The following is a 24,805-nucleotide window of genomic DNA, read 5'->3' on the forward strand; positions in this document are numbered from 1 at the left end:
TGCAGAGATGTTGTATGACAACAGTGTCAAGCAACTGCTATCTCCACACTTTGCAGAGCATCTTCCCGACCACAAAAAAGTCTGGGCGGTTTTTAGAAACGGGTTTGTTGTGGAACAGCACCGTATCCTCTGCAAACTACACAACCTGAGTTTGCAGAATGCAAATCTCACTTGCTCAATAGCCACAGTCTGGAAGCGCCCTGACAGTTGTGCAGAAGTGAGAATTTTGTCAGGTGTGGTTTCCCATCACGCTTAAAGAAGATGCATTTTAGGGTGACTGGGTTGCCGGCCTTTAACAGTTGTATGGTAGAGGCACTTTTGGCAGAAAATGTATTGTTGTTGTTTAGTCGTTTAGTCGTGTCCGAATCTTCGTGACCCCATGGACCAGAGCACACCAGGCACTCCTGTCTTACGGGAAAAATGTATTACACAAGCTAAAATGTCCTCTTTACACAATTGCTTCTGTTCCTTGACATTTCAAATCTCGCATTTTCCCCAAGGAGTTCCAGTTGCTACACACAGTTCTTCCCCCTAACTTTTATCCCCACAACTGTTGTTGTTGTTTGGTAGAAAAATAAGGTGTTGATACTCACCATGAAGTTGTTGTAGTAATTGCCTTGCTGGTGGGGGAAGGTGCACTGGCTACCTTTTGAGTATCCTCAGAAAAAAGCACTGCCCACAACAGTCCTGTGAGGTGGGTTAAGTCACGAAAAAGCACCGAAGATTACCCACTGACTTCCATGGCTGAACAGGGATTTGATTGCCACTAGTCCAGGGTGATGCATTCTGTTGACTGGGCTAACCAGGCTCTTTAGTATCCTTTATATCTGATGGCTCAGTTGGTTAGAGTGAGCCAAGGCTGCAGGTTCGATCCTCTTATGGGACAGCTGCATATTCCTGCATTGCAGGGGGGTGGACTAGATGATCCCCAACTCTATGATTCTATGACCCTAGCTTAGAAAAAGGGAGCAGCTTGCTCAGAGCTCAATCCAGCCTGTGAAAATAGGCTTGCCAACTTTTCAACCATCTCATGTAGCTGTGGCTTAATCTGGAGCAATTAGCAGGTAGAGCTTTTCACAGTGCAGAAACAAACCTCTTCCAAGATCCCACAGACCAAGTGGCTATTAAATAAAGCCTAGCTTGTATGCAGCTCAGCTTCTTATCCCTGCGCAAAAGCATTATTGGTGGCTTACTGGGAGAGCAGGTCTACCCATTTTACCAAGTGGGGTGATAGAATCCCAAGGTGGCTGAAGTGGAGTGGACAATTTAAGATTGTAGGTGGGCATGGCATTTAAAGACACACACACACAACACCTTCCCCTATTAAACAATAACACATCTCCCTGCAGGAAAAAAGTAGCCCATCAGTGAGAAACTGGGTCTAGTCTAGCTTGCTTGCTGTTGTGCTAGTTTTCTGCTTGCACTGCTCTCTCCCCACATGCAAAAGAAATTTAAAAATGTGAGCTGCTACTTGCAGGCTCGCCTGAGATGCAGTATTTTGTTGCCTGTTCCTCATGCCATGTACAAAAGTCAAATTGAATCTTACTGAAACACTGGCAGCAGGACATTTTAATTCACTGCACCCAGAGCAGCAGGCTAGCTTGGGGAGGGGTTGCGTACCCAAGGAATGCTGCAAGGCGCACAAAGGTTTGCCTTCCAAAACTTTGCACACACTCCTTGCCCCACCTCACTCTACCCAATGGTAGGACCGGCCCTGAGCCCATTTTTATCCCTCCATTTCACTTATATGTGTTGACTGGCAACACAAGGGATGTGGAGCTGGGAGTGCTGAAACGCAGCTGGCTGGAACAGGATCCTGGAACAGATTAAAATAATAACAATTATCCTACATTTATATCCCATCTTTTTCTCCAAGGAACTCAAGGTGACCTACATAGTTCTCCCTCTCTCCATTTTATCCTCACCACGACCCTGTGAGGTAGGTCTAGCAGAGAGACTGACTGGCCCAAGGTCACCCAGCAAACTTTACGGCTGAATGGGGATTTAGAACTCTGGTTTCCCAAGTCCTAGTCCAACACTCTAACCACTACACCTTACTGCCTCTCGATATATATGGAGCGTTGTCCAGGAGGGCTCATCTTATGACCAGGCTTCACACATGGGAAAAGGGACATGCCAACTCTTCTCTTATTGGAGAAGCTGCAAAAGAAATATTGTCAGCTGATGCAGAGAAAGGAAGAATCCTACTGAATGTTGCTTTTCACATGGAATGGAAGGGGTTAACAAACCTTTGTCTTAAAGAGTCCTTTCCCAAAAAAAGGCCCCTGTTAAAAATTATTTGCTGACTAGGCCTCAGCTGCACCTGCTGAAATTATTTCTGCCCTTCAAGATCTGAGTCCTCAACCACATCTCTCTGCATCTGGGGGAATTTCACTTTCTGCCTGGACCCTTAAAGACACAGGAAATGTCTCATCGGCTCACACACCACACCAGAACCGAAAGAGAACAAATATAATATGCATTTCTCACGCAATTCTGTGACAAGCAGCAACAAATGAAAAATTAAACCAGCTTTTGAATCATAGTGTAAAGAAGTAAACAAAAAACAAAAAAACACCTTCTTTCTTTGGTAGATTTAAAAGCTGCAGTCCTATGCACACACTGACCAGGGCACATAAGCCCTATGGAAATGGGTGTGGCACTTACTCCTAAGTAGACTTACCCAGGCTTGGCCTGCAAATGCCAGGCAGAGGCACAATGCAGTCGGGTTTGCAGCCCAGAGCTTCTGTGAAGCTTACAGAGAAAGGCAGCAAATCGCTCACATGACTCTCAGGTCTGGCCAGCAACAGATCCCCGACAGGTCTTGTTTGTATTTCAGTGCATTAAAAATATATATGTCGTCAGGTCCCCCAAAGAGCTGGGAATTTGGAAACCTTGGCACAAACTGGCATGTACCTGGCAACAGACTATTAATCAGTATTGTATTAAGAAAACACATTTGTGACGTCCAATGATGCTGCAAGTTTAGATGCAAGTCCCATTCCATCCAGCTGGGCTTATTCTCAATGAGGCATCTGTTTATTTACATCTTTTTTTTTCTCGCCCTGCTATTCGGGTGGGGGCCGTCCTCCTAAGTCAAGGGTATATAGGACGGCAGCCTGAATCCCCTACCCTCAGCCCACGTCCCCGAGTAACTTTCCTTTGTTCGAAAGGTCTTTTGCTTTAGCCTGTCAGAGAGTTTTAAAGTCCGGAGCTCCATCACTTTCTCTTTCAACCTCCGCCGCTCCTCCACCCCCACCCCCACCCCGCGCGCCTCCCCAATCTGACTGGGGAGGCTGGACAGCAAACTGGGGAGCGATAATAGGCAAGAAAAGACGGAGTGAGCTCACCCCTCCTCGAGAGCCGGGATCCAATGGAATGAATGGAATATAAATACTAGCCAATAGGCAGTGCGCTCTGGGTATCTATAAAAGTGATGGGAAGGTGGGGGCCAGGTTCCATTCCCGGCAGGTCTTTCTGGGAGAGCTGTGGGGTTGTAAGAGGCAAAGGGAACAAGCGCTTTGCCTTTTCTCGTCTTCGAAACCCTCGGTAAGTTTTTGGAGACCAGGCGGAGCAACAGCAGCTGCGGTCCTTTCTAGCAATGGAATGAGACTCCGGTTAGAGATGCAGGCTGGGCGAAAAAGGAGATCGGCTGGTGGCGGCGGTGGCTGTTTTCCTTTTTAGGGAAAAGCAGCCAAGAAATTGCACAGGGATAAAGAGAGCTTTTTAGGGGACGGGGGGGTAGGGTTACCCCAAGATGCGCGTTTGTAAGCTTCTTGGGAAGGGACCGAAGATGCTAGATTTTATTCTAAGGCGCGGGGCGGGGGAGACTACGCAGCTCAGAGCTAGAAATGCGCCCACCATAACCAAGAAACAGAGATGCTTCAAACATTGGATGCCTCGCTTAAAAAAAAATTCTTCTGCTGCAGGTATATTGCTAGGACGCCTCAGTCCGGCTTAGCTGATATTTAGCAGGGTGTTCGCATCCATTCATCTCTCGCCGAGGTCTCCAAAGCAGGCAGAGGAATGCGTTATATAATGGGGACTGTTTCATTTTCCATTATGTTCCTCCCGAGCTAAGCAAACGAGAGGAGAAGAAAGAGAGCCATTGTAGCGAATGAGGACTTTTTTTTTTAAAAGGGGGTATTAGAAAATCTCTGGATCGGTTCTGCGGGGCAGAACTGCCCCCCTTGAGAGTGGAGAGAGAGAGAGGCGCTGCAGAGAAGCCCCAGGAATCTGGGCGCGCTCGCCTAGTCTTCCTCCTCCTTCCCCCGAGCCGAGCTGCAGCCAGCCAGCCGCCCCTCTCCAAAACGCGGGTCTCGGGTCGCCTTTGGTCCGCGGTTCTCCGGGCTGCCCCCGAGCCTTGAGCAAGGCAGAAGGAGCCGGCTGCATCGGGGCGGGGCGGGGCGGCGCGGCGAGAGCGCGGCCGTGCGCTCTGGGCGCCTTCAGCCCGCGCCCTGCCTGCCTGCCTGCTTGCTTGCTCGAAGGGGCGGGAGACGCTCGGTTTCCCTGCGCCCGCGATGCCTCCGAGATGCACCAGCAGCAGGCAGTCCCTGCCACCTGCTCTTCGCCAAAGTGCTTCCTAGCGCTCGGCCGAGAAGCGTCGGCCGGATTTCCAGCTTCCTCGCCCTCTTCCCCGCCTGCTGGCTTGCTGTGCGCCAAACGCTCCGCATCCCGGACCGGCTTTTCTACTCTTGCAAAAGAGAGGCGAGCCGGGGCCTGGGGCGCGCGGAGAGGCTGCTCCAAGGGGCGGCTCCTCTCGCTCGCTTTGCAAGTCTCTCCCGGGAGACCGGATCTCTCTCTCTCTCTCTGCAAGCGAAACTAAGCACCCTGCAGTGCGTGCGTAATTTTGCTCGCGAGGAGATCGCGTCTTCTGCCTCGCTGCAAAATAAGTCTCCTCCCCGGCCTTGAAGGTCACCCCTTGGGACCGAGGAAAGGAAGGGAGGCGCTCGGTAGCCAAGCTCTTTAAAAGCTCCTGGAGGAAGCGCTTGGGCGGCTTGTTTTCTATTCCTGGCGCTGCCACCGATGCAGCGCCTTGACCTTGGGCAAATCTCTTAGCGACGGCTTCCCCTCTCTTTCGCTGTTCCCGGAGGCGACCTGTGCCAGCAGGAGAGGGAGCCTGGGTGGGGTGGGGACTGAGCCATGTTTGCCAAGTACCTGGCATTCCTCCAGGAGGGCAGGTGCCAGGGAGGCAGGGTGTTTGAATGGGCAGGTAGGGCAGGTGGCAAGGTGACCTTGCTCCGTGGCCCAGCCTCCTTCCGGAGAGCGACTGCTAAGCCAGTGCCCTGTGGGAAGAGGCAAGGTGATGGCAACGCGCTCTCTTCTTCTTCTTCTTCTCCCCTAGCCAGTCAGGTGCCAGCCATGCCATTCTCAAACAGCCACAACCTCTTGAAGTGCAAGTACTCTGCGGAGGATGAATATCCCGATCTGAGTGTCCACAACAACCATATGGCTAAAGTGTTGACCTTGGAATTGTATGCCAAGCTGAGGGACAAAAAGACGGCTAGCGGCTGCACCGTGGATGATGTGATTCAAACTGGGGTGGACAACCCAGGTAAAAAAAAAATGGACACCTGCTTTGATCCGGATCTGTTCTCCCTCCGTTAACGAGGAAGTGCTGCTTTGAAATGGCATCTGGAAGGGGATTCAACCTTGAAGCCTCCAAAAGGCCTGGCTACTTTAAAAAAGCCTCGCAAAAGCCCTTGACCACCCAAAACCTTGAAGGTGGCTTTATTCAAGGAATATAAATCCTGTCATTACATGCAATGGCCCCCACGGTCTCCCAGCAAATCCCTATGTAAATACCCTGCTAAATATGCAAACTGCTGCACAAGAAGAATTTTTCTTTTTAACCCAAGTTCTTAAAACTGAGGCTGTTTTATATATTAAAAAATCTCCCTTCCTTGGTTGTCTTCCGTGGCACTTCTTTGGCAAATAAAAGGGGAGCAGATCTTGGTGACCTTTTTTTGCTGTCTGTCTTAACGCTGCCGTGTTTGCGTTTTGTTTTTGTTTTGTCACACATTCTCTCTCTAGCAAGAATAAAATGGCCCTCTTTAATAACCAGAAGCTGCCTCCCGATGAGGAATACCCAGACCTGAGCATCCACAACAATCATATGGCCAAGATCCTAACCCCGGAATTGTACCAGAAACTGAGAGACAAAGTAACCGCTAGCGGCTGCACCGTGGATGATGTCATTCAGACTGGGGTTGATAATCCTGGTAAAAAGCCTTGATTGAGACTCTTCTCTGGACCAGTGGCTTTTTGCTTAGGCTGGCACTGACCCCTGTGTATGTGTTTGTGCCTGAAGCCAGAGCTGTGATTGCGGAAACGTTTTACGAGAAGTGTGGTTCCAATGAAACAAGTTACGCAACTGAGCCTAACTCATAATTTGTGATGGAGTTTCTTAAGGCTTGTTTCCCTCCCCGCCCCACACTTCCTAATTTGGAAACGATGCCATGTCCCATTCACCTTAATGGCTTTAAAAGGAGATTAGGAAAAGACACGGACATGGTTATTAGTCACAATATCTATATGTACAGGTATCTGAAGAAGTGTGCATGCACACAAAAGCTCACACCAATAACAAACTTAGTTGGTCTCTAAGGTGCTACTGGAAGGAATTTTTTATATGTACAGGATTAGAGCTGGAGTTCCCCTGAATATTGGTTGCTGGGGAATGGAGGCACGAGAGCAATGTTGCCCTCATGCTTTTGGGTTTCCCCTAAAAACTCGCCCCCCAAGGTATACCTTGGAGTACTAGACATTTGCCTGAGGGCTTCTGTCTTGACATCCTGTTTGTATAGATTTGCAATTTTTGTTGGGGGGGAAATCTGTGTTAACAATTGGACAGGCTCCTGAACTGTGTGCACCTTTGTAGAATGGTGACTGCATCTAAGCAGTGTGACATTTCCAAACAAGGGGGTTTTTTTTGGCCTTCATGGTCCTATATTGGTTCCAGGCAATACATATCTTGGTTAGCTCCATTGGAAACTAGTTCCTTAAAGGATCTCACACCCCCAGACAGCATAAACACACACAGCATGAAGCTAGAATGTATGCCATGATTATGTGAATCACAGGATTTAGCTCTGGGTGCAGAACTTGGTTTCCTGGGAAACTTGGCCGGCTAATGGAGAGAAAATGTTTGTAGTCCTTACTGCAGCTTCTGCCGAAACTTAAGAAGCCAAAGGATTCTCTTGATAAAATTCCAGAGGTTTGAGTGTGAAGCTTCTTCCCTGCATAACTCCTTGTTCCTGCAATATTAAATTGTGCAAAAGGGAAAGGAAAAATAACTAGAGTTATGCAGGAAGATAGTTCTCCCTCCCCCTCAAATTGCATCATGCATTCTAGCTTCAGAATCTTGATTAACGGGGTCAGAATTTTAATGTTGACACTGAAAAGACAAAGCCCTGTAAATGAGAAATGGTGGCCAGACTCTTTGAAGATGCCAGTACTGTATGGGGCTTGGGAAGCAGGCTAGGGACATCTCTTTGCCAAGCTGTAACCTTCCACTGGGTGATTATATTCATACGTGGAATAGATGCAATTGAAATCAATCAACTTTAGTCCTTCAGTTTCAATGGGTCTACTCAGAATATGAATGACGATGAATAATTGCCCATTGTCAGTAATCTGCCAGGCTCTTTCTCAATACTAGGCAGTGCCCCAAACCTAGAAACCCTTTGTAATACCAGTGAGCAAAAACCAGCTAATTGTGACCATCCAAGTCTGGTTTTGGGATTTCATAATGTTGAACGGTGACAGCGATCCAGGCACCTTTGCTAAAACTAGCTTTCTAAAAATATTGCACTTTTGTTGTTGTAAGCTGGTGTTGGTCATATGCATTTGTCTGCAAACTGCAAAATTTATTGAATTGGGCTTTGGGCCTTTACACCACAGTGAAACATGCTTTACTTATGCCTTATAAAGTGAATGGCATGCAAAATCTGTTCTTGTTCTTCTTCCTGATGACTTGAGTGCATGAAGCTGTTGGTATCTTGGAACTAGACGAGAGCACCATCCAAACTTTGGCTTTTCTGGCTTGTTGACCTCTGTAGGGCACCCGTACATTATGACAGTAGGATGTGTAGCCGGCGATGAGGAATGCTACGACGTGTTTAAGGAACTCTTTGACCCCATTATTGAAGACCGACATGGAGGCTACAAGCCTACAGACCAGCACAAGACGGACCTGAATTCTGATAACTTGCAGGTAGAGAAAACTTCTTTATATAGGGGTAGGTTTGTTGGAATTGCATTTTAAATTGACCTTACAGGGCTGACAGGACTTCAGTACATCCGGAGGGGGAGGTAAAAGCTCACTTGCTCTGGAACAATATCGTAGGCACTTGCCAAATGTTACACCCTGCCTTTTGCAGAAGCGGAACAGGCTTCCTTGAAGCCATCCTTAGGTTGACCTTGATATTTGCATGGGTTGACTACGATGACTGCTCCTGCTGGAAGAATAGTAGACTCAGACTTGTAGAGTTGGGGCCAGCCTCCTGCAATGCAGGAATTTTAACTTAAGCATCCATGACAGATGGCCATCCAACCCCTGCTTAAAAACCTCCAAGGAAGGAGAGACCATCACCTCCCAAGGGAGACTGGTCCACTGTCAAAGAGCTCTTGCCATCAGAAAATACTTCCTGGCGCTTAGGTGGAATCTCCTTGAAACTTGAAGCCACTGGTTTGAATCCTACCTTCTAGAGTAGGAGGAAACAAGCTTGCTCCCTCTTCCACATGACAACCCTTGAGATGTTTGAAGATGGCTATCGTATCCCCTCTTATCTAGGCTCAACATATTCAACTCCCTCAACCCTTCCTCACAAGGCTGGTGGGAGAAAGTGATAAACTCCCGCAAAGAGCTTGTTAGCACAGCCACTGAGACGGATCCAAACCCGTATTTCTTAAAAGAGGTGATTCTTCCCATTAAAAAGCCCCAATAATGGCTGTCTAGGCATATATGCCTAGGGCTGCGGGTGGCACTGTGGTCTAAACCACTGAGCCTCTTGGGCTTGCCGATCAGAAGGTCGGCGGTTCGAATCCCCATGACGGGGTGAGCTCCCGTTGCTCGGTCCCTGATCCTGCCCACCTAGCAGTTCGAAAGCACGTCAAGTGCAAGTAGATAAATAGGTACCACTCTGGTGGGAAGGTAAACGGCGTTTCCGTGTGCTGCTCTGGTTTGCCAGAAGCGGCTTTGTCATGCTGGCCACATGACCCGGAAGCTCCCTTGGCCAGTAAAGCAAGATGAGCGCCGCAACACCAGAGTCGTCCGCGACTGGACCTAACGGTCAGAGGTCCCTTTACCTTTCTTTACCTAGGCATATATGCAGACATAGATACTGAGAATTTATTAGGCTTGGTTGTGTGTAGGGGGGCAAATGCTATTTGTAGATTACTGTGAGTGCCTGGTGGCTATTGCTTCTTGGAGCAATTCTGGCGAGACATGTTCCTCTTAAGGCTGATGGTCTCTCTGAATGAGATTGGTGCAGGATTACTCTCTCTCCCTTTGTGTGTCTGCTGCTTCTGCAAAATTAACTCCTCCTCCCTCTGTGTCCCACTCACCCCAGTGTAAAGCTTGGAAAGAACAGTTCCTGAGAAAGGAATAGAGTAGCCAGCAATATTTTGATCATCTGCATAAAACTGATAGAGCTACATGTGGCTGAGAAAACCGATCTGTCTATAGCTGTGGTTCTCATACTTTTTTTCTCTGGGCCACACTTTGAGAACAAAAATTTGCTCATGCCACACAATTTTTTTTTTTTAATTGGAAAACGAAAAGGAACAACTCCTAGCAGTGCTTGATTTACAGCATAGAACACAACTCTTTTATAACGTGGTTACAGGACATCCAGGAAGTATAAAACAACGTATGATCAGGAATCATTCCCAAAATATAATAGATTGCCCTTGGATCTTCCTCCCCCACACCAATGTTGTATGCCACACCCTTTGAGAACCACTGATCTATCCATTCACGCAGCCAGGGATACTGGGATTGAATGAGCCCTAGATCACTTTGATGGCTGTTGGTTTCAGTGGTGCCATTAGGTAATCTTGGACTTTTGGATGTAATGAGCTTATGGGGCCCCCCTCTGGTAACGTGTGTTACTTCTGAATGCAGTAGGCTTGACTTGCTGACTTGCTGTGCTGGGGGGGGGGTCTCATTCTGCTGTGTGGGGCCTGGGATCTTAGCCCCCAAGTCCTAACCTGAGTAAGCTCCTGGCTGGATTTGACTAGCAAGCAGTCTGTGTGTTTGGAAGGTAACTTCTTTCCCGTTTAATGTTCTGTGTGTGCTCATCAACACCCACACGCTAAATCTATGGTCCCATCCACACCATATATATACAGTAAAGCAGATTTATAGCACTTTAACAGTCATGGCTTTCCCCATCGAATCCTGGGAACTGGAGTTTGTTAAACGTGCTGGGAATTGTTGCTCTGCGAGTGATAAAGGGCAGTTCCAAGGGTTCTTGAGGTTGCGGTAGGGGAACCGTGGCTGTTGAAGTGGGATGAATTTGCTTGGAAGGGATGGTGTCGATGTGGACAGAGCTTATTTAATTTAAATTGTAGCCGCTTCCCAGGATTGCAAGTTGGCCTGATCTCACGGACAAACTGAATCTTGCCACTTTTCCTCCCTGACCATGAGGCAGGCAGATCCAAAAATGGGGATCTAATTAATAATAGCAGGTCTGACATTTATGGCCAAAGTCCTGCCTCTTAATACGGACATGAGCCATGTAACTATGACTTCTTCCCTTCAGGGATTACTTTTCATTTCTCTGGGTGTGAATGGCAAAATGCTGCTTTCTGCAGAACTCTGGGACCAGTGCTTTTAATCTAGATCAGGGTTTCCCAAACTTGGGTTTCTAGCTGTTGTTGGGACTACAACTCCCAGCGTCCCTAGCTAGCAGGACCCAGCGGTCAGGGATGATGGGAACTGTAGTCCCAAAACAGCTGGAGGGCCGAGTTTGGGAAACCCTGATCTAGATGCTGGCTGTGCTTGAAATGTCTGAAGGGAAAGCTTACCAAGGAGAAATAGACCTTATCATAAATTGGCTGCACCATCGTCTGGATAGCTCAGTTGGCTAGGGCATGGTGCTGATAATGCCAAGGTTGCAGGTTCGATCCCCATATGGGAGAGCTGCGTCTTTATTCCTGTGTTACAGGGGGTTGGACTAGATGATCCTCAGGGTCCCTTCCATCTTTACAAATTATATATATATAATCATGGCAGCTGAGAACTTGTGATCTGCTGGCTGGGAAATCAATCTGCATCCATCTATAATGCATGGCTGTGAGGCAGGCCATTAAAGTTTCAGCACAGAAGCTTTGCCAAATGACTTGTGTTTTAATTCCTGGGTTGTTGCACTCATTAAATGCTGGGCCTGATGAATCATCTGCGGTTGCGCTGGAGTTGGTTCTAAGACGTTCCTTCCTGTATCTTGCAGGGTGGCGACGACCTGGACCCCAACTACGTGCTGAGCTCACGTGTCCGAACTGGTAGGAGCATCCGTGGCTTTTGCCTGCCGCCTCATTGCAGCCGTGGAGAGAGGCGTGCTATCGAGAAGCTGTCCGTGGAAGGTAAAAGGTTCTGCCATTTGCATGCTGCAAAAAAAAGCGAGCAGAGACTCTCTAGCCCGTAGCCCTGGACGTAACCTGATCACGTGGGATGAGGAAGAAATGCAAAATGCATGAATCATTCAAGCCTTGTATACGATGACATAGAGTTCTAGTTAAACACGGCGCTTGGGACTGAATCCTCTGGGGTGCCCCCCACCCCCAAGTTTAGGTTCTTGGCAGCATTTGGGAAGCTGGCATCTCCATTCCATAGCACCTCTTTAAAAGAGGAAAGGACTGCATTGTTGTCTCTAAAAGGTGAAATGTGGAAGAGGAAGTTTATTGTGCAATAAAGGCAAGCACACAGCCAGACAAGCCACACCTGCAGCAGGAAGCTGGGAGCTGGAGGAGTTCTATGCTCTTTCCCATGCTTGCATAAGCCTTGGCTCCTCCCTGGTATGGAAAAGCATACCTGACAGCAGATAAGCAAGTGTTGTTCCTTGGCATCCAACAACTTAATAGGGGAACAAAAGGGTTGAGAATAGTGGGCTCAGATTCCTCTTTTTCTCTTCCCCATCCCTGACTGCCTGGGGAAGTTGCCAGCTAAGCTGGTGGAGAATTAAAAAATTATATATAAGCACACTTGAGTTGCCATGCTGAGCTTGGATTGGCTGCCATCTTGGTATGTTGAGGTCATGTCTGCGGCATGCATTTAAAGCACATGACTTCACCCAAAGAATCCTCGGAATTGCAGTTCACCCTTAGCAGAGCTACAATTATCAGCACCTTCAACAAACAGCAGTTTGCAGGATGGGGGAGTGGAGCCACATGCATTGGATCTTAGCGTTGGGACCCAAGGGTCATCTAGTCCAACCCCCTGCAATGCAGGAATCTCTGCTAAAGCATCCGTGACGGATGGCCATCCAACCTCTGCTTTAAAAACCTCCCAAGGAAGGAGAGTCCACAACCTCCCGAGGGAGACTGTTCCACTGCCAAACAGCTCTTACTATCAGAAAGTTCTTCCTGATATTTAGTTGGAATCTCCCTTTTTTTGCAACTTGAAGCCATTGGTTCGAGTCCTAGCTTCCTTTATGATGTGCGTGTGTATAATCGAAATAAGAACGTTGGTTGCATGCCCTTAAAGATTGTGACATTTTTTAAATAAAAAATAAAAAAAAACCCAGCAGTAATTCTGCAAACCTCTTCCTTGCTTTTTCCAGCTTTGGCTAGCCTGGAAGGGGACCTGAACGGGAAGTACTATGCTCTGAAAAACATGACGGATGCGGAACAGCAGCAGCTCATTGATGACCACTTCCTCTTTGACAAGCCGGTCTCTCCTCTGCTCTTAGCCTCCGGAATGGCACGTGACTGGCCTGATGGCAGGGGCATCTGGTGAGTAACGCCCAGTAAAGGCAACCCTTTAAAAAAAAATGGAAGGAAGGAAATGGGGGATGCCAATATTCACTTGGCTGGAAACACCTAATATGTGTAGGTAGATTCCGGTCTTGCTTGATGCATGTCTTCAGCAGACAGGAGGAACAAGCCCTGGTCAGCAAATAGGAGAATTAAGACCGTTTGAACAATGATTAAAAAAGCGATTGCTTCCAATGTAAAATGGCCTCGGGGTGCAGCCTTTGTCAACCTAGTGCCCTCCAAATGTTTTGGATAACAACTCTGACCACTGGACATGCTGATCGGGGCTGATAGGAATTTTAGCAACTTCCAGAGGGCCACAGGTTAGCTGCCACCCTGTAACTAAACTCACTTGGAGCCAATTAGGCTGATTCCAAGGGAGGTGTTGATATCGACTGCCCTTTTGATAAAACAGTTTCACGGCCTATTATCGAGTAGCTGTTCACAAAGCTATGATAATGATTCCTCCTCCTTGGATCTCTTCCAGGATCTTAGCTTGGCCTCAAAGAATAAAGGCAACGTGAAGTGTTCTCTAGATTGCCCTGATATTCAGTTGTAGTGTGTGAATTTTGTATTGGGAGCAAGCCAAGTCATGCCAGGGAGTGCCGGTTCTGGGGTGGGAATGAATCCCTGCTATGCAAATAAATCCAGCATTCCTCACTTCTCCAAGTAGCCTGGATTATAGACGTGGGCATCCCCCCTCTGGTATGATTTAGGGTTGCTATACGTAAGAGGATGAGAGCTTTAAATGGCACAGCCATGTCTTGGCAAGAATATATGGAAGTCTGAACTTGTCCCAAAGTGAAGATCAGAGCTAGGAATTGAGGATTTCAAAAGCAGGATGCCAGTGACTATTGCATGCACTGAAAAAAATCTTTCAGGAAGATTTTATTGCAACCTTTCATAATACAATACAGGAAAAAAACAAACTGCTCTAAATGAGAGGCAGAGAAGAGTGCAAAGTCCTGTCTCACAGGTAGATCTTAACTTTTCCCACACCGAAAGTGCTGAACCCTCCCAGCTCTCGCCTGCAAGCTTCCCTTTCTTCCCCCATCCTGCCTCTCACACAGGGTCCTTCGCCAAGCTTTCCTCACTTTCATCTGTATGCAACCCCCCCCCCCAATAAACCCTGAGTAGACAATAACAAACACACACACCCAAGAAACAGAATAAAGCAGCAGCAAAAACAAGGTGGGGGAAAAATAGAGATAAAAATATTAAAGGAGTAAAAAAAAATGGATTAAGAAAAAAGATAAAGAAAATTATCATTGAGGAGTTTATTTGCAAGGCACCTTCAAACCCGCCCCATGGATTGGATCCTAACTAGGCTTCCATTCATAGATGGGACTAAGATCCAGTAGATCAGGGGTCAGAAAACTTTTTCAGCAGGGGGCCGGTCCATTGGCCCTCAAACCTTGTGGGGGGCCGAACTATATTTTGAAAAAAAATAATGAATGAATTCCTATGCCCCACAAATAACCCAGAGATGCATTTTAAATAAAAGGACACATTCTACTCATGTAAAAACATGCTGATTCCTGGACCACCCGCGGGCCGGATTTAGAAGGCGATTGGGCCGTATCCGGCCCCCGGGCTTTAGTTTGGGAACCCCTGCAGTAGATCTTCCTACTGGCAGAATTTCCATTAATTTACCTAACGTTCCCTGCACTGCAGCTCATGCTGTGCCCCCAAATCTCTAGAGCAAGTTTTTTTTGGGGGGTGGGACACAATAAACTCTAGGGACAAGGGGAGATCTTGATAGTTGCTTCCCCCCCCACTGTTTTCTACTGGCGGGGATGATAATTCCAATTGTGGGATATGCCTGCCAATGGGATCAAACTCAGGATCTCAATCCAATCCCATTTTATCCTTGCAACAAAACAAAGTAGAATAGGTTGTGAAATGGCTATTTGCCAGGGCTCCCTACTTCGGATCCGAATTCAGATCTCCAGGTATTGAGTGCATTGTGTTACCCACTGCCCGGCCCTGAGTTGTTGCTGTTTTAGAAACCCAAAAGTCTTTCCCAGATGGATCCCTACATTTCCAAGGTTTTCTTGTTCAGCTGAAAGCTAAAACAGTCAACCTGCGATGTGCATAACATTTGGTTGAAGGCAGAAAGCTCAAAACGCCCTGGCGTAGTTTTGATGGCCATCTAAGAGGGGGGTGGGCTTCTGCAAAGTCACCGTGGGCACAGAAAGCATCTGTGGAAGATCTCTCAAAAGCTACAACTATAGACACAGCAAGGTTTAAAAATGTGGCTAGCTTAGCTTAGATCTATGGCTCGAGGAAAGGTTAAAGGAACAGCTCTCAACGCCTTCCCTGCCTTGTGTCCTTCAGGCACAACGACAACAAGACATTCCTTGTGTGGATCAACGAGGAAGATCACCTTAGAGTTATTTCTATGCAGAAAGGTGGAAATATGAAGGAAGTTTTCACCCGCTTCTGTACTGGGCTAACGCAGGTAAGTCCCCTCCCTCCCTGTGTGTGTGTGTGTGTGTGTGTTAGTATTTTGATGTGCTGCAACCTTCTCTGCAGAGCTCAAAAGTGCTGACCTAAGTGTCGGCTCTAAACTCAATGCAGCAGAGTGTGGCTTTGCGAATTCGCATTTCAGGCAGAGATGGTGGCGCAGTCAGAAGAGAATGCAGATGCCTCCTGGCAACAGAGCCCTTGTGCCTGCGCAGGAGTGCTTTCTGCCTTCGTATCTGGAGGAATGAGAGGTCTCGGGCAATTGACCTTGGCCATGTGCTCCCAGGGGAAAGCTTGTCTCTGAAATTTCTGGAGAGCGTTGGAAGGCAGGCAGCCTTTGCATGCTTAAAGCTGTCGTCCTCTGCAGATGGAAATACAGTGCTCTTTGAGGTTGCCTGCATGTACGCAGCAACCTGATAGGCTCGAATAGATGCTCTAAGGCACATCATCCATAGTGGTAGGTTTTTGTAATCATGAGAGCTCTGAAAGGGTAAGAGGGCAGGTTTCTTCCTGACAGTAAGAGCTGTTCGACAGTGGAATTTGCTGCCAAGAAGTGTGGTGGAGTCTCCTTCTTTGGAGGTCTTTAAGCAGAGGCTTGACAGGCATATGTCAAGAATGCTTTGATGGTGTTTCCTGCTTGGCAGGGGGTTGGACTGGATGGCCCTTGTGGTCTCTTCCAACTCTGTGATTCTGTGATTCTCTTCTGTGTTTTCATATCCTCATAATCATTCGGGTATTTGGTCACTGCCTCTTTCTAAGAAAAGAGTCAGTTGAGTGTGAGGCAGTAGCCACATATTGGGTGGGGAACCTGTCTCATCCTGAGGGCCACTTTCCTTCACAGTCAACCTTCCGGGGGCCGCAGCACACTTGTGGTAGATGGAGCCCAGTGCAAAAGTTGGCAGAGAAACAGGTGCAGTTTGCAGTAAGCTACCTACAAGCCAGAAGTTTTCACGCTCTTCCATCTCTTCATCCTGGCAGGCAAGAGGCAATTTTTTTTTTGCCTTTTGAAGACATCTTCCTGAAGGGCTGCATTAAGCCTCAAGGCTGTGAGGCCATGAGGTGTAGCGGTTAGAGTGCTAGGACCTGGGAGACCAGGGTTCAAATCCCCACTTAGCGGCGAAGCTCACTGGGTGAGCTTGGGCCCAGCCACTGCATAAGCTCCTGGTTTCATCTCCATTTTATCATCGCAACTACACAGCTCATTAGGTCAGGTTGAGAGACATTGGCTGGCTTCCTGGCTGAGTGAGGATTTGAACCCCGATCTCTCAGGTCCCTAGCCCAGCACTCTAACTGCTGCAGCTGACTGACCTCTCTACCACCCTGCAATTATAGTCATGAAGAGGACTTGTAGCTCCTTAATCTTGAGAGGGAAAGGGGTTTCTTCATAATGGCCTGTCTTTTTTTTCGCCCCTGACACACCTAGATTGAAAACCTCTTCAAATCCAAAAGCTACGAATTCATGTGGAACCCTCACCTGGGCTACATCTTGACCTGTCCATCCAACCTGGGCACAGGTCTCCGTGCCGGAGTGCATATTAAGCTACCCAACCTCGGCAAGCACGAGAAATTTGGAGACATCCTCAAGAAGCTGAGGCTGCAGAAACGGGGCACAGGTGAGGAACCCAAAACCTGGACTTGGGGTTTTATATAAAATTTACTTCTTTCTCTTTTGGCAAGAGCAAGTGGCACTCAGGCTGTCGCGCAGACCAAGCCATAAAAAATATGCGAAATGACCACGGCAGGCATTTTAAAAAAACGAACATTGAAAATTAGGCCATTCTCTTGATTTGGTGGCCGGATCCAGCACTTTGGAATGGCCCTGATCTAACCCCGAAGGCAGCCAGGCACCGGTCAAGGCGCTGAACTCACTTTTACAGTCTTGCAGTTGGGGCTGGGGAATCATGTGGAGGGATTTTTTGAGGGGGGGGGAGCCCTGATTAAACATACAGGGGGAAGATAAGGCGATGGTCATTAACTTTATTTATATGCCACCCATCTGACCGTGTCGCTTCAGCCACTCTGGGTGGCTTCCAACAAAATATTGAAATGCAAAAAAACCTCAAACATTTCTAACCTCCCTGTACAGGTGTCTCCTTAAAATCAGATAGATGTTTATTTCCTTGACATCTGATGGGAGGGCATTCCACAGGGTGGGTGCCACTACCAAGAAGGCCCTTGTCTCTGCCCTCTTGGATGCAGGCAGGCAGGCACTTCACTGTTGGCGCCCCCCCCCAACAGCCCTGGGCTCTGGGTCACCTCGATTCAGTTTGTGATCCAGTGTTACAACCGTAAGGAAACAAATTGGAAGGTCAGGGCAATGGACACTTTTTCACCAGGTGTCAAAAAGGAGCGGTGTTCTTCAGCACAAACATTAGGAGAAGACAAAGCTTTCTATTAGTTTCCTCCCCCTAATAAATTTCATTAGTTTCCCACTATTTCCCAGTAATAGCCCGATTATAACATTTGGTACAAATCGGTAAAAACCAGGCAAAAGCTTTACTCTACAGCGAAAACCGCAGGTGCAGCGAACATTGGAAGCAGCTCTGTATCAAGTCAGAAAACTGATCCATTTGGCTTCATATTGCCTGCACTGGCTGGCAGCAGCTCTCTAGGATTTCAGACAGCAGTCTTTTCCTGAGCTACCTGGAGCTGCCCAGGATCAAACCTGGAACCTTCTGCTTGCAAACCAAGTCCTCCAAGCACTGCTGTTGCCTTGGATGTAGTCCCATATTTGAAGGAAAATAATAATAATAATAATAATTTTTATTTATACCCCGCCCTTCCCAGTCAAGACCGGGCTCAGGGCGGCTAACAACAAATAATATCAACACAAATATAAAAGAAACAATTCAGTTAAAACAACAGAATAATACAATGTTAAAATTCAATTTTAAAATTAAAAATCTACGAATAAGATAAAACCATTATAAATAAAACCTTAGGGGAGGGTAACCGTGGGGTCAGACTGCGTCAGTCTGAAGGCCAAACGAAACAGCTGTCTTGCAGGCCCTACGAAAAGATGACAAATCCCGCAGGGCCCTAGTCTCCTGAGACAGAGCGTTCCACCAGGTCGGGGCCAGTACTGAGAAGGCCCTGGTCCTGGTCGAGGCCAGCCTAGCCACCTTGTGACTCGGGATCTCCAATATGTTATTATTTGTGGACCGTAATGTCCTCTGTGGGTCATACCGGGAGAGGCGGTCCCGTAGGTACGTCTTGCTGCTTTAGGTTTATGGCCAGCTTGCAGGTTCAGCTGTTAGGCTGTTTGTCAGACACAGGGAACTTCAGGCAAATTATGCTTGCCGGGGTCCTGAATCGGCCTGCAAACCCTCAGCCGCAGCTAAGAACATTTGGCAAAGCTGTGGTTCCAAAGGAGCACTTGGGAGCCTTTGAGGGCATTCCTGATTATTCCTTTGCAGGCAGGGCTTGCCTTCAGCACCAAAATCCCTGCTGGGATTGGTGCTACTCAGGAGCTCTTGAGTGCAGCCAGTCCCTGCTGTTCGTCACTCTTCCTGCTTTCGGCAGGAATCTTTCCATCCATGGTTTGATTTCAAACCGAGGCTGGAAAGGAAGAGTTCAGACATGCACCTTTGAAGTTGAAAGTGCCTGGCGCAATGCAACATTGGTTGACAGGCAGAAAGGGAGGCTGCATCTGGCCTTACCCACTTCTGCTCTTGATAGTGCTAAAAAAGAGAGAGTATATAGTCAGGCAGTAGTGCCTATTAGGCAGCACAGCCAAAGGGGGGCACCCTTTGAAATTTGTCAGGGCAACACTAGGGTTGCCATATCTTGAAGAGCAAAAAGTAGGATAGCTTGAGCTGCTGCCAGCCTGAGAAAGAGGCGCACGGGGCCGTTGCCACACTCAAGCGTCTCTTTCCCAGGCTCGGGTTGGCAGTGGCCATGGCGTGCAGAGCGAGCCTGAGCTGCTGCCAGCCCCGAGCAGAGTCAGGACTCCAGCTCCTACCTGATAATTTGCCATGACGGCCTCACTCTGTGGTGAGGCTTCCGCTTCCAGGGCACAGCCCCCTCCAAAGCATGCAAGCCTCCCCCCACAATATTTAAGAAACCCCCCAAATGCAGACATTTCCTTTAAAAAAAATCTGCCTGGATGTGCATGTTGGCTCACAAAAAGAGGGCATGTCCTGGTTTTCTCGGAGGTATGGCAACCCCAGCTAACACTTGGTTATTAAGTTGAGATAGATGTTAGATAGCCATTTGCAAATGGCATCCTGGAAACCTAAGAGGCTGGTTCCTAAAGACGAATGTAGTGGAGAAAAATCTGTTTTAAGGATTTGGTGCAGGAAGGCATAAATGGACTCTGTATTCCTAAATTTCTTAGAGCCGCAGCATGCTACTCGTGTTTCGGAATTTATATCTCCTTATTTGAAGGACCACCCCAAAGCCAGCCTCATAAGTCAAAATCATTAGAAATAACACAGCAATGTAACCTCCGGTGCAATAAAATAAGTCATAAATTTGGATCCCATTGTTCCGCTTTATTGTACTAGCCTGGCTGTGGGGAACGTCTTTCATCCCTTCAGGCTAACCTTTATATGCTGTGAATGTATAAAAATATCAAAGTGGTTTACAACAACACATAAAAACATATAATGAAAAAAATACGAAAGTTAAAAACAGGCCCATTTCTGTCTGGCTTCAGGCCTGGTTATGGTACTAAAACAACCATTACTGAGGCTCCTGACTTTTATTAGGAGAAAGAGGGTAGAGATCATCTATCGATTCTCGTTGGCCTCTGTGTCATTCATCTCCATTGACGATGGTTTCTTTCTGGAGAGACTGTTGGGAGAAGGGAGCACCATGTTTATTTAGGAATACACACACACACACGCACACACACACTAGCTGCCCCTGCCATGCGGTGCTGTGGCTCATCCCTGTGACTGCCCCATCCTGTCCCGACCCATGAACTATCCCGGCCCCTCGGCCAAGTCTGTGAAGCCGAGGCGAGATGCTGTGGAGAGGGAAGCTTTCCTAGCTGCAGTACCAGTGTAGCCGTCGCTAGAGGGCGCTGTTTTGCAACATCTCCTGTGCTCCCAGCATGCACTTGAGGGTGATTTGTGAGTTCTGGAACACAGGGTTTTGGGGTTTTTACGTGGCCCAGGTGTGACATCTGTCTACGCAACCTGTATATGGTCACTCTCATATTCGCTTTGGACGTTGTGTCAAAATTTGAACGTAATCGGTCAAGCGGTTTTGGAGAAAAGTGGGCAGCCACCCAAATGCCCTTTTTACATATACAGTGGTGCCTCGCTAGACGAAATTAATTCGTTCCACGGGTCTTTTCTTATAGCGAAAATTTCGTCTAGCGAATCCCATAGGAATGCACTGAATTTTTTTTACTTTTTTTGCCCATAGGAATGCATTAATTGAATTTCAATGCATTCCTATGGGAAACCGCGATTCGCTAGACGAATTTTTTGTAAAACGCATTCGTCTAGCGAGGCAACCTCCACTCGAAAAATCCTTTCGTTAAGCGGAAATTTCGTTAAGCAGGGCATTCGTTAAGCGAGGCACCACTGTATATAATTCCACAATTCATAAATATCAGAGCAGCTGACAACAATCATACATAAAAAAACCATACAGTAGAAACAATATAAAATATTTAAATGAGTTCAGCAGTTACAGAAGGATATTTTCTTAATTGTTGGCATAATTTTGGCAGCATGGAAACATTTTCAGAAGGTGTTCGAAGGTGAGATTAGAAGGCACCTGCTGAATCTCTTTTGGAAAAACTTTCCACAGGGGTGGGACAGTGATACTAAAAACTTGGTTTCTTGTTGCTGTCAGAGGAACCTCACCAACTCAGGAGATGGGCAGCAATGCTCCTGCAGACTGTTTTGGGAGACCGAGCTGGATATTAGGGTTCAGGTGTTCCCTAAGCTACCCAGGACCCAAGTTGCTCAGAGCTTTATAAATCAATACAAGGACTTTGATGTTTCATTAACTTCACTCCTCCTTGCTGGATCAGTAGTAAAGGAGGGTAAGAAAGATGCCTGCCAGCCATATGGGAAAGAAACCGTGTGAGAAAAGGTTGAAGGAACTAGATCCTAGGGAGCGATGGATCCATCTCTGTGTGCCTTCTAGCGGCCCCCTCATTGTGGGAAGCGAAGCTACAGGGAACCATGTAGGAGGGTCTTCTCGGTAGTGGCACCTGCCTTGTTGAACACCCTCCCATCAGATGTCAAGGGCAGGGGTACCAACTTGAATAAAATATTGTGGGGGCCCAGGTAAGGCCCGCCCTGCATAATCAATCACATGATGAAGTGCATACACACCATTTGAATGGGAATGTCCATCAACTTTGTAGGGGCCCAGCCCCCCCTCAAATATTTTATTGTGGGGGCCAAAGCCCCCACAGCCCCTAGAAGTTGGCTCCCTATTGTCCAGGAGATGAGGAACTAGACAACCTCTAGAAAACATTTGAAGGCAGCCCTGTATAGGGATGCTATTTAATGTTTTATTATCTTTTTATATACTCTATTTTTCCATGTATAAGACCATATTCCCCCCCCCCCAATTTTTTAAAGTTTAAAATTGGGGGTCATCTTACACCATAGGTGCCAACTCCAAGACCGAAAAATCCGGGATCGGCAGCTGCGTGGAACCGGAAGTTGCGCTGCGGCCATTTTGGATGGAACTGGGCAGAGCGACACCGGAAGTTGCTTCTACGCATGCTCTGGCCAGTTCCAAAATGGCCGCAGCGCCGGAAGTCACACTGCGACCATTTTGGAACTGGGCAGAGCAGCACCGGAAGTCTCTTCTACGCATGCTCTGCCCATTTCCAAAATGGCCATCGTGCCAGAAATCGCTTCTGCGCATGTCCAGAGACTCCAGACATGTGCAGAAGGAGCCTCCCTGGGCTGGTAAGAATCTGGGGGATTTATGGGGTTTTAAAAAATCTGGGCTGCCAGCGGGAAATGGCTGGAAAAACGGGGGTTTCCCGGGGAATACGGGAGACTTGGCAGCTATGTCTTACACATGAATGTTGCCATTATTTATTTCCTAATCTTGGGCTCAAAAAATAGGGGTCGTCTTATACATGGAAAAATACGGTATGTTGGAAGCCACCCAGAGTGGCTGGGACAAGCCGGTCAAATGGGCGTGGAGTACAAATAATAAATTATTATTTATCTGCAAGGCCAACTTGAGTTTTAGGCAGAGTTCTTGGCCTTTTGGTTTGATCCACTTTTCCTGTTTGGTTTTCCTCAGGTGGTGTGGACACGGCTGCGGTGGGAGGCGTGTTTGATGTCTCCAACGCCGACCGCCTTGGGTTCTCTGAGGTGGAGCTGGTACAGATGGTGGTTGATGGGGTGAAGCTGCTGATCGAAATGGAGAAGCGCCTTGAGAAAGGCCAGGGTATTGACGACCTCATCCCAGCTCAGAAATGAAAAGCACTTTAACACCCCAGCTCTCCCCCATGCTTCTTCCTAACTTATTGGATAATTAATTAAAACAAAAAGAAATATGCTCCAATCAAAATCCTGGAGTCGAAAGAGAAATTCCCACTTAGTAACACTTGTAGAAAGTCTTCCATCCATTATGTGTTAGAGTTTATTTTTTTGATGGCTGAAATGTCACAGAGAAAATGAAATAAAACCATTGTTTGGCCTGACTAATGATTGATTTTTTGCCTTCTGTTCCGGAGGTCCGTTCTTAACCTGAAACGGTTCATAACCCGAGGCACCACTTTAGCTAATGGGGGCTCCTGCGCCCCCCGGAGCACGATTTCTGTTCTCATCCTGAAGCAAAGTTCTTAACCCGAGGTACTATTTCTGGGTTAGCGGAGTCTGTAACCTGAAGTGTTTGTAACCCAAGGTACCACTGTATAAGATAATTTGTCCTATGGTTCTAACTTGCTTCACCAACATCATTCTAGGGCCATTGTGCAAATCCTGAATTTATATATACCCAGAACACACTCCCCCTCACATATTTATGTATCTTCCTATATAAAGAAACATGTAAGATGTCGTCACGCTCTGCAGGTCTGCATGTCTCCCAGTAGGTGGCCATGCCGACTACAGCATGAGGCATGGCAGGCAACCCCAGATGAGCTATATATTGAAGGGCGAGGGGAGCCCTGCCCCCACCCCTCCTTTTCACAAGAGCTCGGGGACCGTGAACTTTAGGGTTTTCTCCACCTCATTCTCGAAGCAGCTGAAAGATGGTTTAAGACTTAAGATGGTGACTATCTTCAATGTCTCCTATCGGAAGTGGCTGGCTGGAATGGGCCATGTTAGGCAACTTTGGAGCCAACTTCAGGGGGCTGTGGGTGCTTGGGCACCCACAATAATATAGTTGTGGGGGCTGGGCACCCAAAAAGTCCATGAAAAAACCCAGCATGGGTGGTGGCTCTGAGAGAAGCTGTTCCGCTCCATCCTCAGCACAGCCGGCAAGTGAGGTTATCCTTTTCCAGGGGGTGGGGCTTGGATGTGGAGGCAGAGTCTCTCTGCCTTGGAGTTTGAACCCGAGACTCCGAGTGAGTGGCTTGGCAAACATGATTCAACCTTTCCTTGCTTCCACGAAGGAGAAATATCAAACTGGTGTATACTAAATAGGAGTGATGAGTGTTCCCTGCTACAAAATACATACCCTAAATTGATTTACAGTGGTACCTTGACTTCCGAATACCTCAACTTCCGAAGCTTTCGACTTACCTGGAAGTCTGCAAACCTGGAAGTATTTTCGCCGCGTGTGCGTTCTGCGCCTTCGCAGAAGCAGTGCGCGCGGTCTGCGCAAAGTGCAAAATCACGCTTCTTGCATGCGCAAAACGGGCGCTTCGACATCCAAAGGTTTCGACTTACGAAGGCGATCCGTTCCGTGGCGCTCTTTGTAAGTCGAGGTACCACTGTAGATCTCTCTCTCTCTCTCTCTCTCTCTCTCTCTCTCACACACACACACACACACACACACACACACAGTATATGGGATAATTTAATTGCTGATCAGAAGACACCAATGAGGAATTATGGAAGTGCAGAACAGAACAGAACATGGTGGCTACTAAGAATAAATTGAGGTGTTCTGACAGGAGCAATTATTCTGTGTATTATTGCGATGCTAGCAAAATCTTTATCACCGTGTGTGTGTGTGGTGGAAGGTCTTATAAATGACGTACATAGATGCCAGGGAGTGCAATTTGTTGCTGTATGCATTAAGCCAGGGGTCGGCAGACTTCAGACTTATGAGAGCTGTGCTTTAGATTAGAAATCTGATGTGCACTAGCCAAAGCCAGATGTAACCATATAGTTATTGGGGGTGTGCGCACGTGCACACACACACACTTAAGGAAAAGGCTCTGGGTATGGTAATCGTGGTTTTTTAAGTGGAATAAATAATGTGC

At 47.5% G+C, this 24,805-nt stretch overlaps 1 protein-coding gene across 3 annotated transcripts; it reads left to right on the plus strand.

Moving 5' to 3' along the window:
• Window positions 1–3,418: 3,418 nt before the first annotated feature.
• On the plus strand, window positions 3,419–23,074 carry CKB (creatine kinase B). 3 transcript variants are annotated; one of them, XM_035105306.2, is made up of 8 exons: window positions 3,419–3,549; window positions 5,345–5,554; window positions 8,061–8,215; window positions 11,454–11,586; window positions 12,783–12,954; window positions 15,313–15,436; window positions 16,865–17,054; window positions 22,672–23,074. In XM_035105306.2, the coding sequence occupies exons 2-8, from the start codon at window positions 5,362–5,364 to the stop codon at window positions 22,848–22,850; spliced, it is 1,146 nt and encodes a 381-aa protein (XP_034961197.1). In that variant the 5' UTR covers window positions 3,419–3,549; window positions 5,345–5,361; the 3' UTR covers window positions 22,851–23,074. The 3 variants fall into 3 exon arrangements, with proteins under 3 accessions (XP_034961197.1, XP_034961214.2, XP_034961205.1); XM_035105323.2 differs by lacking the exon at window positions 5,345–5,554 and adding an exon at window positions 6,034–6,221 and having other exon boundaries at window positions 3,422–3,549; XM_035105314.2 differs by having other exon boundaries at window positions 3,443–3,549; window positions 5,349–5,554.
• Window positions 23,075–24,805: the final 1,731 nt, after the last annotated feature.

Source organism: Zootoca vivipara, chromosome 1 (genome assembly GCF_963506605.1).
Source record: "Zootoca vivipara chromosome 1, rZooViv1.1, whole genome shotgun sequence".
Taxonomy (NCBI): Eukaryota; Metazoa; Chordata; class Lepidosauria; order Squamata; family Lacertidae; genus Zootoca; species Zootoca vivipara.